The sequence below is a fragment of the Panthera onca genome, chromosome A2 (assembly GCF_046562875.1).
Source record: "Panthera onca isolate mPanOnc1 chromosome A2, mPanOnc1 haplotype 2, whole genome shotgun sequence".
NCBI classification, from domain to species: domain Eukaryota; kingdom Metazoa; phylum Chordata; class Mammalia; order Carnivora; family Felidae; genus Panthera; species Panthera onca.
The window spans coordinates 222028-234821 of record NC_138340.1 but is presented as its reverse complement, the minus strand read 5'-3'; the positions used below and the strand labels follow the sequence as shown (position 1 = coordinate 234821).

Here is a 12794-nt window from a genome sequence, read left to right as displayed (position 1 = left end):
GTGGGAGAGGCAGGCCTGGACCTGGGAGTCGCCTGGGGGGCGGGGGGGTGGTCCCAGCCCCTCCTGAGCCTTGGGGACCCTGTCCGCAGGTCCCAACAACTCCCCTTCCTCCCACAGACTCCACCCTGGGCCAGATGGCTACCAGCGTGCGTCTCCCAACCCGGTCACCACCTGCCCAGGACAGTGTTCTTTGCATTCATTCAATTCATTGATTCAACAAATCTTCATTAAGCACTTGATCAGGGGCTGGAATTCAGAACTGATTCTCACAGGCCAACAGTTAAGCAGAGGGGACAGTCAACACAGTAAACATTACGTTTCATAGATAATTAGAAGGTGGCCAGTGCCACGCAACTCAGGCCAGGAAAGGAAGGAAAAAGGTGCCGGGGGGGGGGGGGGGGCGGCAATGTCCAGAGGCTTCCCTGAGGGAAAACCAGAAGGAAGAGAGGGCTGGTATCATGTGGACATTTGCGGGAAGAGTGTCTGAAAGGTGGCAAGGCCTGTGCAAAAAAGCCCTGAGGCAGGATGGTGCCTGGCTTGTGGGAGAAGAAAGGATATGAAGGACCCAGGGGGTGGGTGAAGATGATGAGGACACTGAGACAGCAGTGGGTGAGGCAGGTCTGTTGCCTAAAACTGCTCTGGACTCCCCAGTGCCTTTGGAAGGAAACCCCAATCCCTCCGCACCATCCAGTTAGCCCCCCATCCTTGCTCACCATTCCTGGACTCTACAGACAGTGCCTCTGCTGCGCTGAGCCCCTGGCACCGTCCCTCCTTCGGTGCTACCCCCGGCACGGGCTCTGGGGGCACCTTCGGACCTCCACTCACAAGCCTGCTCCCTCTCTAGCTGGGGCAAGTCCAGGCTGGAGGCCCTGAAGCCCAGACAGTCTAGGCACCCTCCCTCTGAGTGGAAAATAATTTAAGAACAAGAAGACAAAACGAGGCCAGGGCTTTGGCAGGCCCCAGACCAGTGACTGTCCCGGAGTTTAACCCTCAGGGGCTGCCGGACTCAAAGAATACTGAGATGTCTGATCAGACATGGGTGGCAGGACGGCTGGCTTAGGAAGTAGAGGGTGACGTGCCCCAGGTCTTAGAGCCACACATGCAAACACCATTGTGCTCTGGGGGTCCCGCCCAGAGTGGCAAGTGACCTCAGCTTCATGGTGTCTGCAGGGAGGATGTCCTCAGTTCTGCTAACCTAGGACTCAGCAGGGTTTTCCTTTCCTCACAGAGATCACTCTCCCTGGTGGATGGGGCGGGACAGCCAAACCTGATGACCCCCAGCACCTCTGTCCTACTTCGTTCCAGCTCTGTCTTCTGCTGCTGGGCAAGACCTCCAATCTCTCCCTTGCTGCCAACCGGTGTGAGACCTTGGGGTGCCCGCACCTTGGGGTGCTCTGGGTGGGGTGTCCCAGGGAGAGGATGCACAGCCCCCTCTGTGGGCCCAGAGATGCCCAAACAGCACCGGCAACGTGCCGTTTCGTCTAATGGACACCCCAGCCCTCTGCCCCTCTGCCCTCCACAGATTGGGACCCCGAGACACCGGTTCCTGAGCCTCCTAGCACTTGCCAAATATGAACCCATGGACTCTTGAGACTTGGCGGCTGTCACTTCTTCACCCCACTCTGGGGAAACTGAGGCAGGCTCCAGCAGGCTGTTAACAAGAACGCCCCCCAGCGGCACAGAGAGCACACTGCCGTGCTCATTAAATGCTTACAGATGGAAGAACGAATACTTAAGTGCTTACAAAGAAAGCTTACAAAGCTGCTTGTGAGTGGTCCCAATTTTGCTAATTATGCGTCCACGTGAAGGGCATCTGTGAGGGGAGGGTCTTTTGGGCTAGGAGGACCAGAGAGAGAGGGCTGCTAAGGAGACCGAGCCTCGCTCGCCTCGCCACAGCACCCCCCCACGCTCCGGGAAGCCCCGCTCCTGCCCCAGGCTCTGCCGGCCAGAAGCTCCCGCACGTCCCGTCTGGACCCAGTGCAGAGCGCAGCAGGAAGCAGATGGACAGGGCCCTGGCCTCCCAGGGGACACAGAGCCCCAGCAACCCAGTGCGCACGTGTGCCTTCTGACTTGGGGCGACGAGGGAGGCTGCACCTGAGCCCCGGCAGCTTCCCCAGCGAGGGGCCAGCTCGTCATCACCTCCTCCCCCGCCACAGCCCAGCCACGACACGGGTGCCCAGCCAGTGTTGCTGCGTGATCTCCAAAGCGTGAGTGGTGGGTGCCCCCAAGGAACCCCCGGGTGCAGGGAGGTTGGGCCAGCTGTGTCCAGGGCCAGGCTGGTGCAGCCCCAAGAGCCCTCTGTAGAGGAGGGGCTCCGCTGGCCCCTAGAGCCTGCTCCATGGCAAGTGTGTAGCGCCCTCTGGTGACGGCCAGGGGGAAGGCCGGGTCCGCAGCTCCCCCAGCCCAGCGGGTCCAGCTCCTCCCGGTGACCTGGGGGTGGGAGGGGGCTGTAGCACGGACACCCGTTCTGCCCACAGAAGCCCAGGGAATACTTGCAGCTGACAGTGTGGCCGCCAGAGCTCAGCAGGGGTGGGGGCACCCCGGTCAGCTCCGTTTCAGAGCCTGGAGTCTCAAACTGGCAGTTCGCGGGCCAAGCCTGACCTCGCGGGCGTCGTTACGCTGGAGTTTTTACCCACATTGAAAATTAAGAATTTCACATGCAAGCCCCAATTTCTGGCTGCTACGGAGACTTAGGAATAGCTGGCTCAGGGCTCCTTGGCCTCTGGTTCCTCCTGACCCCAGAGGGGAGGTATGGGACGACCACACTCCCTAGGAGTGGCTGCAGGGTCACTCCTCCTCTGTACCAAGCAGGAGGCCTAGATGGCACGGGCCAGAGCCCCCAGGTTTGGCGAGGACGAAGCTCATGAGGCCCTACCTCCTGTGATCTGCTCCCATGGAGTGTTCCCCAGACCCTCAGCCCCACCCATGTTTGTTGCAGTTGTCAGGCTGGGCTGTGCAAACAGGGACTCCCTTTCTCCTGGGGGCCAGCTCAGAAGGGCCACCTCCCTACCACAGCACTGCCCTTCGGGGCTTTCTAGGCCTCAGTGGCCTCCCTTCAGCTGGACAAAGTCCCAAGGGGCTGGCTCCACTACGGACACCTGCTGGGATCCATCATGAGGGCCTGCCCCACCCCCCACCCCCTCACTTCCCACTCAAACCACAGGGAGCTTCCTGCCCAGGGCAGGTGGGTGCCAGGCAGCTGTGGGTGGGGGTTGCCTGTTCTGTCCTGGGGGGCCCATGGGAAGGATTCCCAGGTGCCCCTGTCCGGTCCTCTTTGACGGCAAGAAACAAACTCAGAGGGAAGGGCTGCTGTGTGGAGGGAACCAGCTGGTGAGCCCCCCCATTCCCAGACCTGCCACAGGCCCGGCCCCTCTGCGCCCCCCCCCCCCATCTGTACCCCCCCACCCCTGCCCTGGTTCTCCTGCTGAGACCCTGGGCCGGCGCACACAGGAGCCTGGAAAGACGGACACGGGTCAGCCTTTATTGGTGAGCAGGCAGGTGGTGGGCGAGTCAGGACGCAGCTCTGGCAGGATGGCCGCCACACCACTCCTCAGCCAGGCGTGGATGGCGGGGGCCCTGCCTGCCTTGAGCTGTCCCAACACACAACACAGACTGGAGGCGACCCGGCAGCACAGACCTCAGACAGACAGGCAGGCACGATATGCTCCCACCACACAACCCGTGACTTTCTGCAAAGGGTCCCAACGAGGCCCAGCAGCCTCAGGAGGTAGAGCCCCAGAAGAAGGCCAGTCTGCCCTTCATGACCCCCAAGATGCGGTGGGATGCCGAGGGGATGGGCTGGGGGGACAGGAGGGACAGGTGTCTGCGTGTTTGTGTGTGTGTGGGGGGGGGGACAGCGAGGGGACAAGTGGGCAGCGAGGGGATGGGTAGAGGGCACCAGTAATCTCACAGGAAGCTCATGGCTTCCTCAAGGCGCTCACAAAATATTTAAAAAGGAAAACCAAAACTCCTAAAGAATGGAATTCTACATGTAGAAAACCCTAGTTTAGTTTTAAAAAGGAAAGAAACGTGAGCTGACCCACAGTGTGGTCTGCTTTCGTGGAGCGGGTCTCCTTTAAGAGGAAAGAACGTGGACTCTGCGAACAGCAGACACTGAGCTGCTCCGGACAGAGGCTGGAGGCCTGTGTGGGGGCAGGACAGACGCTCAGACAGCAGCCCGAAGCTGGGGGCGGGGGGGGGGGGGTAGTCCTCCCTCCCCTCACCCCCCGCCCCTCCTCACCTCAGTTGGCGTTCCTCTGGCGAACGTTCTTGCCTTTGTCGTTGATGTGCCCGCTGCTCTTCCTGGGGAGGGACAGAGGGCTGACGGACGCTCGGGAAGACACAACGGTGTCCCTGCTCCCACCCACCACGTGCACGGTGCAGGCTATCCAGGCCAGCAGCCCCTCCAGGCCCTGCCCGGGGAACACTGCCTGCCTGCTAGCCCAGCAAGGCCATGACTTACAGAGGAGCGGAGCCGGTGTCCTCATCTGTGCAGACGCGCGGTCACATGTAAAGAGAGGACAGGCCATCAGGAAGTGTCCCGGGACGAGGCCCCTCGTGGGCTGGCACCGGTCCTGCTGGGCCCTGCCCTCAGTTTCCCTGACTGTTAAGTGCAGGCAACCAGCCCGGCTGCCAGCACGTGCGTCCTCAAAATGAGCTGTCTGGGGTCATGGCCCAAGGGGTGCCTGGGAGCCCCGCCCGCTCCTCATGAACTCAGCCCGCAGGAGCCAGGCAGGGGGCCAAGCTCGGGTTTCCTGAGCTCCGTCACGTACAAAGTCAAGAGCATGCTTGGTGCCTACAACCCTTGGGCCCTCAGCAGCCACCACGGGCAGGGGCAGAGCAGCCAAGAGGACAGCCACTCCCCTCGTTGGTCACCCACCTGCAGCCGAGTGAGGGAGGACGGCGGGCCAGACCAGGCAATAGGCGAGCAGACCTCCAGCTGGGGACCCGTTTGGCCCCACAGCGCCCTCCTCTGTCCCGCACTCCCGGACAGTGGCCTGCCCCCACCCCCCACCCCCCTGCACAGCGAGCAAAGGGCCTGTGGGCTCACCGTCCAGGACCTCGTCCGGCTTCCGTCGCTTCTCATAGATGAAGATCACAGTGACCAGCACCAGCACCTCGGCCACGATGCCCAGGAAAGGCCAGAGGGCGGCGAAGCGGTTTCGCACGCGCAGCGTGACCACGGCCTGGCTGGTGCCCTCCGAGTTGGTGCCGTTGCAGGCGTACCTGCCGGGGTCCGTCTCCAGGTCCAGGCTCGAGATGTGCAGCTCCGTCTTAGTCTCCGAGGACACCACGAAGAATTTGTTCCGGGAGCTGTTGCTGATGACCTGGGGGTGGGCGGACTTTGTAGGGACCGGGGCCGGGGCGGAGGCCAGCTCTTCCCCCGGCAGGCGTGGGCCTCACCTGGTCACCAGAGCTTTCCATCTTGTACCACACCCAGTCGCTGACCGGGGGGAAGGAGTCAGACTTGCAGCCTAGCACGACCGACTCCCTCTCGGTGGCGTGCTCGGACTTCTTCACGGCCTTGATGTTGGGGAGCCCTACAGGGGTAACCGAGCAAGGCAGGAGCCTGAGCCCGTGACCCTGGAGGAGGAGCTGTCCCTCTCTGGGGGTCCTTCTGGCCCCCAGCCCCGCCCCAGATGCCCCCGAGGGCCCCCAGAGCTCACCCTTCACCTCGATGCTGGTCTTGCCTGCTTGCTCCGGGAGGAAGACGCACCAGTACTCACCAGAGCGGTCATCCAGGTCCACCCTGCAAACAGACGCGCAGCAATGAGCGGGGCTCGTGGTGGGGACACCATCCCGTCCTCGGTGGAGCCGCAGGGGACTCCCACCGGGGGCCAGAGCAAGGCCACACTCGGGAGTCCCTGCAGGGCACGAGGGCACAGGCTGCCCGCTTCCCATCAGGGAGAGACGAGGAGGCATGGGTGGCAGATGGAACTGGTCCCCCCCCCCCCCCCCACCGACTGACCCGGTGCCTGCATCGATGAGCCCCTGTGCCCAGTCACCCCTGAAACCAGACTGGTTCTGGAGCTGGCTCAGGCATCGACTAAGACCAGGCTTCAGAGCAGGGTGGCACAGAGGCCCCCAGACCTCAGGGAGCCAGGTGCTTGGGGACTCCGGGCTGGGAGACCCCAGGTCTGCCTGCCCTCCTCAGCCGGTACCCCGGAGAAAGAAGGGAAGGGTCTTGGAGTCCAGCCTTACATTCAGCAGCCAGGGGACCCTCGCTGGATGCCAGGCCTTGGCCATCTCAGACCCCAGAAGCCTGGGCTTCTCACACTGAGGGATCTGAGCAGAGCTTGTGTCTAACGTCTGTCCAAAGCAGGCCCGCCGACCACAACCCCAGTTCTGATTGACCAGAGAGGCCGTGAGCAGCAACACGGTGTGGGAGCAGGGGCAGGAAGGGGCCTGGGGGTGACGCCTGCAGGCTGAGATGGGGCCCGGTGTGTTTGCGGGCCCTGAGGCAGGCCCCACTCACTCATACTCTGTCTTCAGGTCGGGCAGCGCGTCTTCCTTCAGCACCTTGCCCGCCTTCACCCAGCGGTGGCCGACGATCTCAGTGGTGCTGTGGTTCAAGGCACAGGTAAGGCGTGTTTTGGAGCCAGCATCATCTACAGATGTCCAGATCCCGCTCCCTAGGTGGCCACAGGAGAGAATATTGGCAAAAGGTCAGGGAAAGAAAGGACCCAAACCCAGGACCCTGAACCACCTGCCCACTTGTCCCTGTGGCAAGCGCGCAATGGCCCGGACACCCCTGGCCATCCACACTGTCCTGAGCCGGCCGAGAGGAGAGGAGTCCTGAATCACACCTGGCTCCTTCTGGAAGGACACCTTCTGTGGAGTTAAAGGAGCCTGGGGTCTGCAGAGAAGAGGGCTTGATGAGGGTTCTGTCGGGAACCATTCTAACCAGCTGGGCCTCAGGTGTTGGAAACGAAAGCCAATAACCACCCTGGGCCCCAGAACCTGGCCAAGACATGGACTGCTGGGTCCAGCCCAGCACAGACCTGAAATTCCTTTTGTATTAAAAAAGTGTTTTTTAGTGTTTGTTTATTTTTGAGAAAGACAGACAGACTGTGAGTGGGGGAGGGGCAGAGAGAGAGGGAGACACAGAATGAGAAGCAGGATCCAGGCTCCGAGCTGTCAGCACAGAGCCCGACGCGGGGCTCGAACTCACGAGCTCTGAGATCATGACCTGAGCTGAAGTTGGACTCTGTTTTTTATTTTCTAATTTTTTTTAAGTTTTATTTATTTATTTTTGAGAGAGAGACAGAGTGAGTGGGGGAGGAGCAGAGAGGCAGAGAGAGAGAGAGAGAGAGAGTGAGAGAGGAGAGAGAGAGAGAGAGAGAGAGAGAGAGAGAGAGAATCCCAAGCAGGCTCCACACTGTCAGCACGGAGCCTGATGCGGGGCTTGAACTCACACACCGCGAGATCATGACCTGAGCTGAAACCAAGAGTCGGACTCTTAACTGACTGAGCCCCCCAGGCACCTCCGAAATTCCTCTTTTAAAAGATAAATCTGGGGTACCTGGGTGGCTCCATCGGTTGGGCGACCGACTTCGACTCAGGTCATGATCTCACGGTTCATGAGTTCGAGCCCCGCGTCGGGCTCTGTGCTGACAGCCTGGAGCCTGGAACTTGCTTCAGATTCTGTGTCTCCCTCTCTCTCTACCCCTGCCCTGCTCACATCCTGTGTCTGTCTCTCAATAATGAATAAATGTTAAAAAAAAAAAAAAAAAGAAAAAAGATAAATCTAAGGGCGCCTGGGTGGCTCAGTCAGTTAAGCCTCTGACTTTTGATTTCAGCTCAGGTCTCACAGTTGGGGAAATGAAACACCACACAGGAGTCTGCACTGACAACACAGAGCCTACTTGGGATTCTCTCTTTCCCTCTTTCTGCCCCTCCCCTGCTCATGCTCTCACTCTCAGAATAAGTAAACATTAAAAAAAAAAAATTAAAAGAAAAAAAAGATAAATCTACTGGGGGTACCTGGGTGATTCAGTCAGGTAAGCATCTGACTTCTGATTTTGCCTGAGGTCATACTTGCACAGCTCAGAGGAGTCCGAGCCCCATGTCGGGCTCTGTGCTGACAGAGCAGAGCCGGCTTGGGATTTTCTCTCTCTCAAAATAAACATAAAAAAAAAAAAAAGTTCTTCTCCCTCTGCCCCTCCCCTGCTCACATACTCTCTCAAAAATAAATAAACAAATAAATAAACAAGTGAATCTAGCACAGTCCCAGCCGCCATTCCCTGGATGCCCCTGCAGAACCCCCCCCCCCCCCCCCATCAAGGCAGGGCCATCCGAGGTGGGTACCTCCCACCGGGGCAGGGCCTGCTGGCTACAGCTGCCCCGTCCTGAACGGCACCTTCTTCCGGAAGGTCAAGAGTGCACCCCCACTTGCCACTAAGCCTCTCTGTAGGGACAACCAAGGCACTGCTGGTGGACTCCCAGGGCCAGGACCTTCTGTTTAATTTCCAACTAGGCAAACGTCCCCACTGGCTTGAGATGTTCTCTTTAGGAATCAAAAATTACTTAGAACCAGGGGCGCCTGGGTGCCTCAGTCGGTTAGGCGTCCGACTTCAGCTCAGCTCATGATCTCACAGTCCTTGAGTTCCAGCCCCGCGTCGGGCTCTGTGCTGACAGCTCGGAGCCTGGAGCCCGCTTCCGATTCTGTGTCTTCCTCTCTCTGCCCCTCCCCCACTCACACTCTGTCTCAAAAATAAATAATAAAAACATTAAAAAAAAAAATCACTTAGAACCAGAGGGTAAGAAGCCTGCTGAGGCAAGGAGGCTTGAGCCAGGGAGGGCTGCCCTCCAGGGACCAGAGTTCAGGGAGGGAGACTGTCAGGCGCTCAAGGGGACCCAGGGTTGAAGGTAAGAGGCATGGAGCTATGAGAATGAACCAGGAGGACCCCCCCAACTTCCCTCTACACCAGACACTGGGCATCAGTGAAGCAGCAAACCCATCCTTGTGCACGTCAGAGCCCTATCCCGGGGCTCAGAGCAGGTGTCACAGGGACGCTCTGGTGCGATCATCCTGGAATTCCACACTGTCCCCAGCTCGCCTCCCCTGTGACATATGCCCCAGAGGCGTCCCTTCTAGAAGACCACGCCCAGACGATTTGGGCACAGAGATCCATCCCAGGGCTATTGGCGATAAGCTTCTTTTCCATCCAGTCTGCAGGGAGACGCCTACAGCACAAAACTGGGTGAAAAATCAGAATGTGAGACTGTATTTAAAAGGCCACAGTGTGAAGTAAGCAGCGACAAGAAGCAGGCTCTCTCGTCCAGAGACCGGGTCGGTCATTAAGAAAATTTAACCTGACCCAAAGGGCAGCAGGCGAGCTTTACTGGAGAGAGATCACTGAATCCTCCCCTCCCCTGTCCTGCTACAGACTGGCCACAGGCTGGCACTTCCAGTCTGGGGAGCGGTGGCCTCTTTGTGTGGAAGAGGCAGGACCTGAGGCCAGTGGAGGGCAGGACACAAGGTCCCAGGACTCTAGACGGGCAGGGGAAGAGGCAGACAGCTCAGCAGCAGCCAGACAGGAGCTACAGGGAGGCTCCTCTCTGCTGCCCTAGGCACTACCCACCCTTGGCGCGTGCACGCACACGCAGCACACGCACACAGCACCACACACACACGCACGCACACACACGGGTGGTCACGGGCGTGCACACATGGGTTCAGACACATACACACGACACGTGAGTACAGACGTATACACGTGTGTGCAGACACACACCCAAAGCACACACAGGGACACGTGCGTGCACACACTCACGGCTTCAAGTCCGTATCGGAGGGCGCGGGCTACTGCTCTGGGGCAAGGTGGACCTTCATGCCTGCCCCTGGGGTGGCCCAAAGCCCATTCACAGGACTCAAAACAGGCACAATCCCTAGCAGGCAGAAGGGTGAAGCTGGGGCTCTGTGGCTGCCCTGAGCCCTCTGTGGCTGTGCTGTCTCTTCAGAAGGATCACCTCCCGGCAACCCACATTTCTCAGGAGTCAAGATTTCCCAAGATTGCAAAACCCAACAGCCGGTGCAGAGCCGGGAGGGTGAGTCAGGGCAGGAAGTGAAGCCAGAGAATGCCCTCCTCCTAGACTCGCGTCTGTGCCCTTGTCCCCTCACCCAGAGGCTGCTAGAAAGGTCAGTCCGATCTTACCCAGCCGCGCCCTGCCTCCCTGGGAGAGAAAGAAGTCGCCCAAAGGCCACAGGCCTGAGGGCCACTTCCACCAGCAGGAGCAGTGAGGGCCTAGGCACAGCTTCCCCCACCCTGCCTCCCTCCTCCCTTGTCTGAGGAACCACAGGCTGACACCCCTGCCCTGACCTGAGGGTAGCACACAGCAGGGAACTGAGACACGCCCCACCTGGCCCAGCAGATTGAGGGGGGAGGGCACCCGAGGAATTCACAGGGACCCTAAGGGCCACAGGGACAGGAAGGAGGAACAAGGGAGAACATTTGACCCCCCCCCCCCATTTTGGCCATGTGACTGTGACCCACGTTCTCAAGTAAAGTCACCTTCATCTAAAAACAGCCACCCCTCCTCCCTGACCTCAGGCTGCTGGGCAGGGCACAGGGCCAGGCAGGCCTTATGGGAAACAGCCCACGAGCTGGGGATGAGACTGAGGCTCCCGGCACCCACCCTCCTCCCCACCCAACTCAGCAGCTCTACTCAGGTAGGAGGAGCAAGAGAACATTTCTGGGATGCCAGGCGTGGGTTCTGGGCCTCTCCACCCTCCCCTCCCCTCCATCTGGCCAGGAGGCCGCTCCTGCTCCCATCACCTGAGGCTCGGGCCAAATCACCAGCCCGCAGGACCCAGCTAGCAACCTGGTGCCCATGTGTGCCCTCCCAACCTGGTGCACCAGGACAGCGGGGCCCTGGACAGTCCCAGGGAGAGCAGGGGTCCCCCTGGCAGAGCTCCTGAAACAAGTTTCTGGGGAGCTAGCTGACCCAGCCACGAGAGGTGAACACGGTCACTAATTCACACGTCCCAGCAGAAAAGGGACGCATGGTATTTGTGAGGGTCCCCGGGAAAGGTGACAAAGTAAAAAGGTCCCAGGTGGATTCAGACAGGGCACAGACACACCTAGACTCCCCAGCACACACACCCTACGCGAGACGCAGGGCTTCCAGCTACAGCTCTGGTGCCTGGTCCCAGGAAACAGGTGAAAAGGCGCTACCCCAGGGCTTCCCCCTGACGGGAGGAGCAAACGCAGAGACTTCCTCACCCCCACCTCCATCCCCCCCCCCCCCCCCCCCCCCGCCCCGCCACTGTCCCCGGGGCCGTCCGCGGCCACCTCCCGCCAGGGAGAGCTATTCCTGAAGGGCTCCAGCGGCCAGGGACCCGCTGGCGGGCAGTGAGCCATGTGCACGCCAGGCGCCAAGGCCCTTGCCCAGAGGCGTTCAATGAACGGCCGTTCTGATCATAAGGAAGAGGAAAGAGGCCAATTGAGCTCCTGAAGTGGGTCAGGAGTAAGTGGGTGAAGCTCCCACAAGAGGCAGCTCCTCCTGCCCCCCACCCCCAGCAGACACTGTGACCCTGCACTCCTGCCTCCCCAGACCCTTCTCTGCACTTTGTTCCCTACATGCCCATCACTATAAATCTTTAACCCAGAACAAAACGGGAAGTCTCGATCAAGGAAGAAAATTTCTATCAGGCAAAAGAGAGGCTGTCCCGCTTTCCCCTGAAAAATACGCTTTGATCCATTTTCCCCTGAGCGTTCTCTACACGGTGCGGGCCTCTCAGAAATAAGTGCTGTTTGTGACTCCGTTAAAAACACCCTCTCAACACATCCTGCCCAGAACTGGGCTGCCAAAGCGACCTCACGGTGACCTTGGAACACATCCCCTCCCGCCCTGGGCCTCAGTTTCCACTCCTGTTAAAGGAGGAGGGTGGACCAGCTGCCACCTCATTCTGTGGCCTGGAATCAGACAAAACCAAAGGAAGCAGAGCGTGCTGGCTTCCTGCCGGAGGTTTCAGGGTTTGGGCAAACACCAGGGGGCAGGTGCCTACCCAGAGCCAGACATGGGACCTAAATCCTGGGAAGAATGACAATCCCTTCCTGTGCCAGACAGCCCACCGGCTTCAGGGGCGGGCATTCCTCAGTCCTTGGTTCCAGCGTCCACGTGAGGGCCTGTGGAGGCGGCCACCGCTCCAGGCCGCACAGGCTTCGCCAGGGCTCGCGGGATCCCGGGGCCGCGCCAATGCACCCCGCGGTGGCACTGGCACGCCGCGGGCGGGGACCCCGCCGGTTGAGAGGGGGCCGCTCCTGGACTCCGGCCCCGGCCTCCGCCGCCGGACGCGGGGACGGCGGAAGGGCGGGGCTCCGCCTCCAGACCCCACCCCAGGTCCCCTCACCCAGGGGTCAGGCCAGCCCTCGGACCCCTCGCGTTCCCCAGCCGCCGGGGCTTAGGGACTCCACCTGCAGGGCCGCCTAGCGGGCCCCCGCTGCCGCGGCTGAGCCTCCACCCGCGCCAGGCAGGACCCTCACCTGCTCCCGAGCCGCCCTCGGCGCTCAGCAGCGCCAGCGCCAGGACCACGAGCTGCCGCACCGCCATGTCGCCCCCGTCCGTGCCGTCCCCGCCACCAACCGCCGCCCGCGGCACTATAAGAACCGGGAGGGGCCGGGCGCGCGCGCGCAGGGCAACGTCGCGGGGCGGGGCGGGGCGGGGGCGCGCACGGCACGCCAGCCGCCCCCTGCGCATGCGCATGGACGCACATACGCACGCGTGGGCCCGAGCGGGCGCCTGCAGCGGTGCCACGTGACCCTGGCGGCCACGCCCCACGGGCTAGGGGT

At 60.8% G+C, this 12794-nt stretch overlaps 1 protein-coding gene across 2 annotated transcripts; it reads right to left on the bottom strand.

The window, feature by feature from the left end:
• Positions 1 to 3461: 3461 nt before the first annotated feature.
• BSG (basigin (Ok blood group)) lies at positions 3462 to 12723 on the bottom strand. 2 transcript variants are annotated; one of them, XM_060629538.3, is made up of 8 exons: positions 12420 to 12723; positions 6476 to 6632; positions 5667 to 5749; positions 5404 to 5540; positions 5051 to 5327; positions 4463 to 4487; positions 4241 to 4302; positions 3462 to 4142 (listed from the first exon to the last, which is right to left on the bottom strand). In XM_060629538.3, the coding sequence occupies exons 1-7, from the start codon at positions 12706 to 12708 to the stop codon at positions 4242 to 4244; spliced, it is 1029 nt and encodes a 342-aa protein (XP_060485521.2). In that variant the 5' UTR covers positions 12709 to 12723; the 3' UTR covers positions 3462 to 4142; position 4241. The 2 variants fall into 2 exon arrangements, with proteins under 2 accessions (XP_060485521.2, XP_060485528.1); XM_060629545.3 differs by having other exon boundaries at positions 12489 to 12723.
• Positions 12724 to 12794: the final 71 nt, after the last annotated feature.

Bases quoted from the DNA above. Each gene is read 5' to 3' on its own strand.
- BSG (XM_060629538.3), bottom strand. From the start codon at position 12,708: ATGCGCATGCGCAGGGGGCGGCTGGCGTGCCGTGCGCGCCCCCGCCCC. The intron at 5,750-6,475 runs GTGAGTGGGGCC...GTCTGTTTGCAG, and splicing joins GACCTGAAGACAGAGTATGA to GGTGGACCTGGATGACCGCT. The intron at 5,328-5,403 runs GTGAGGCCCACG...GCCCACCCCCAG, and splicing joins TGGAAAGCTCTGGTGACCAG to GTCATCAGCAACAGCTCCCG.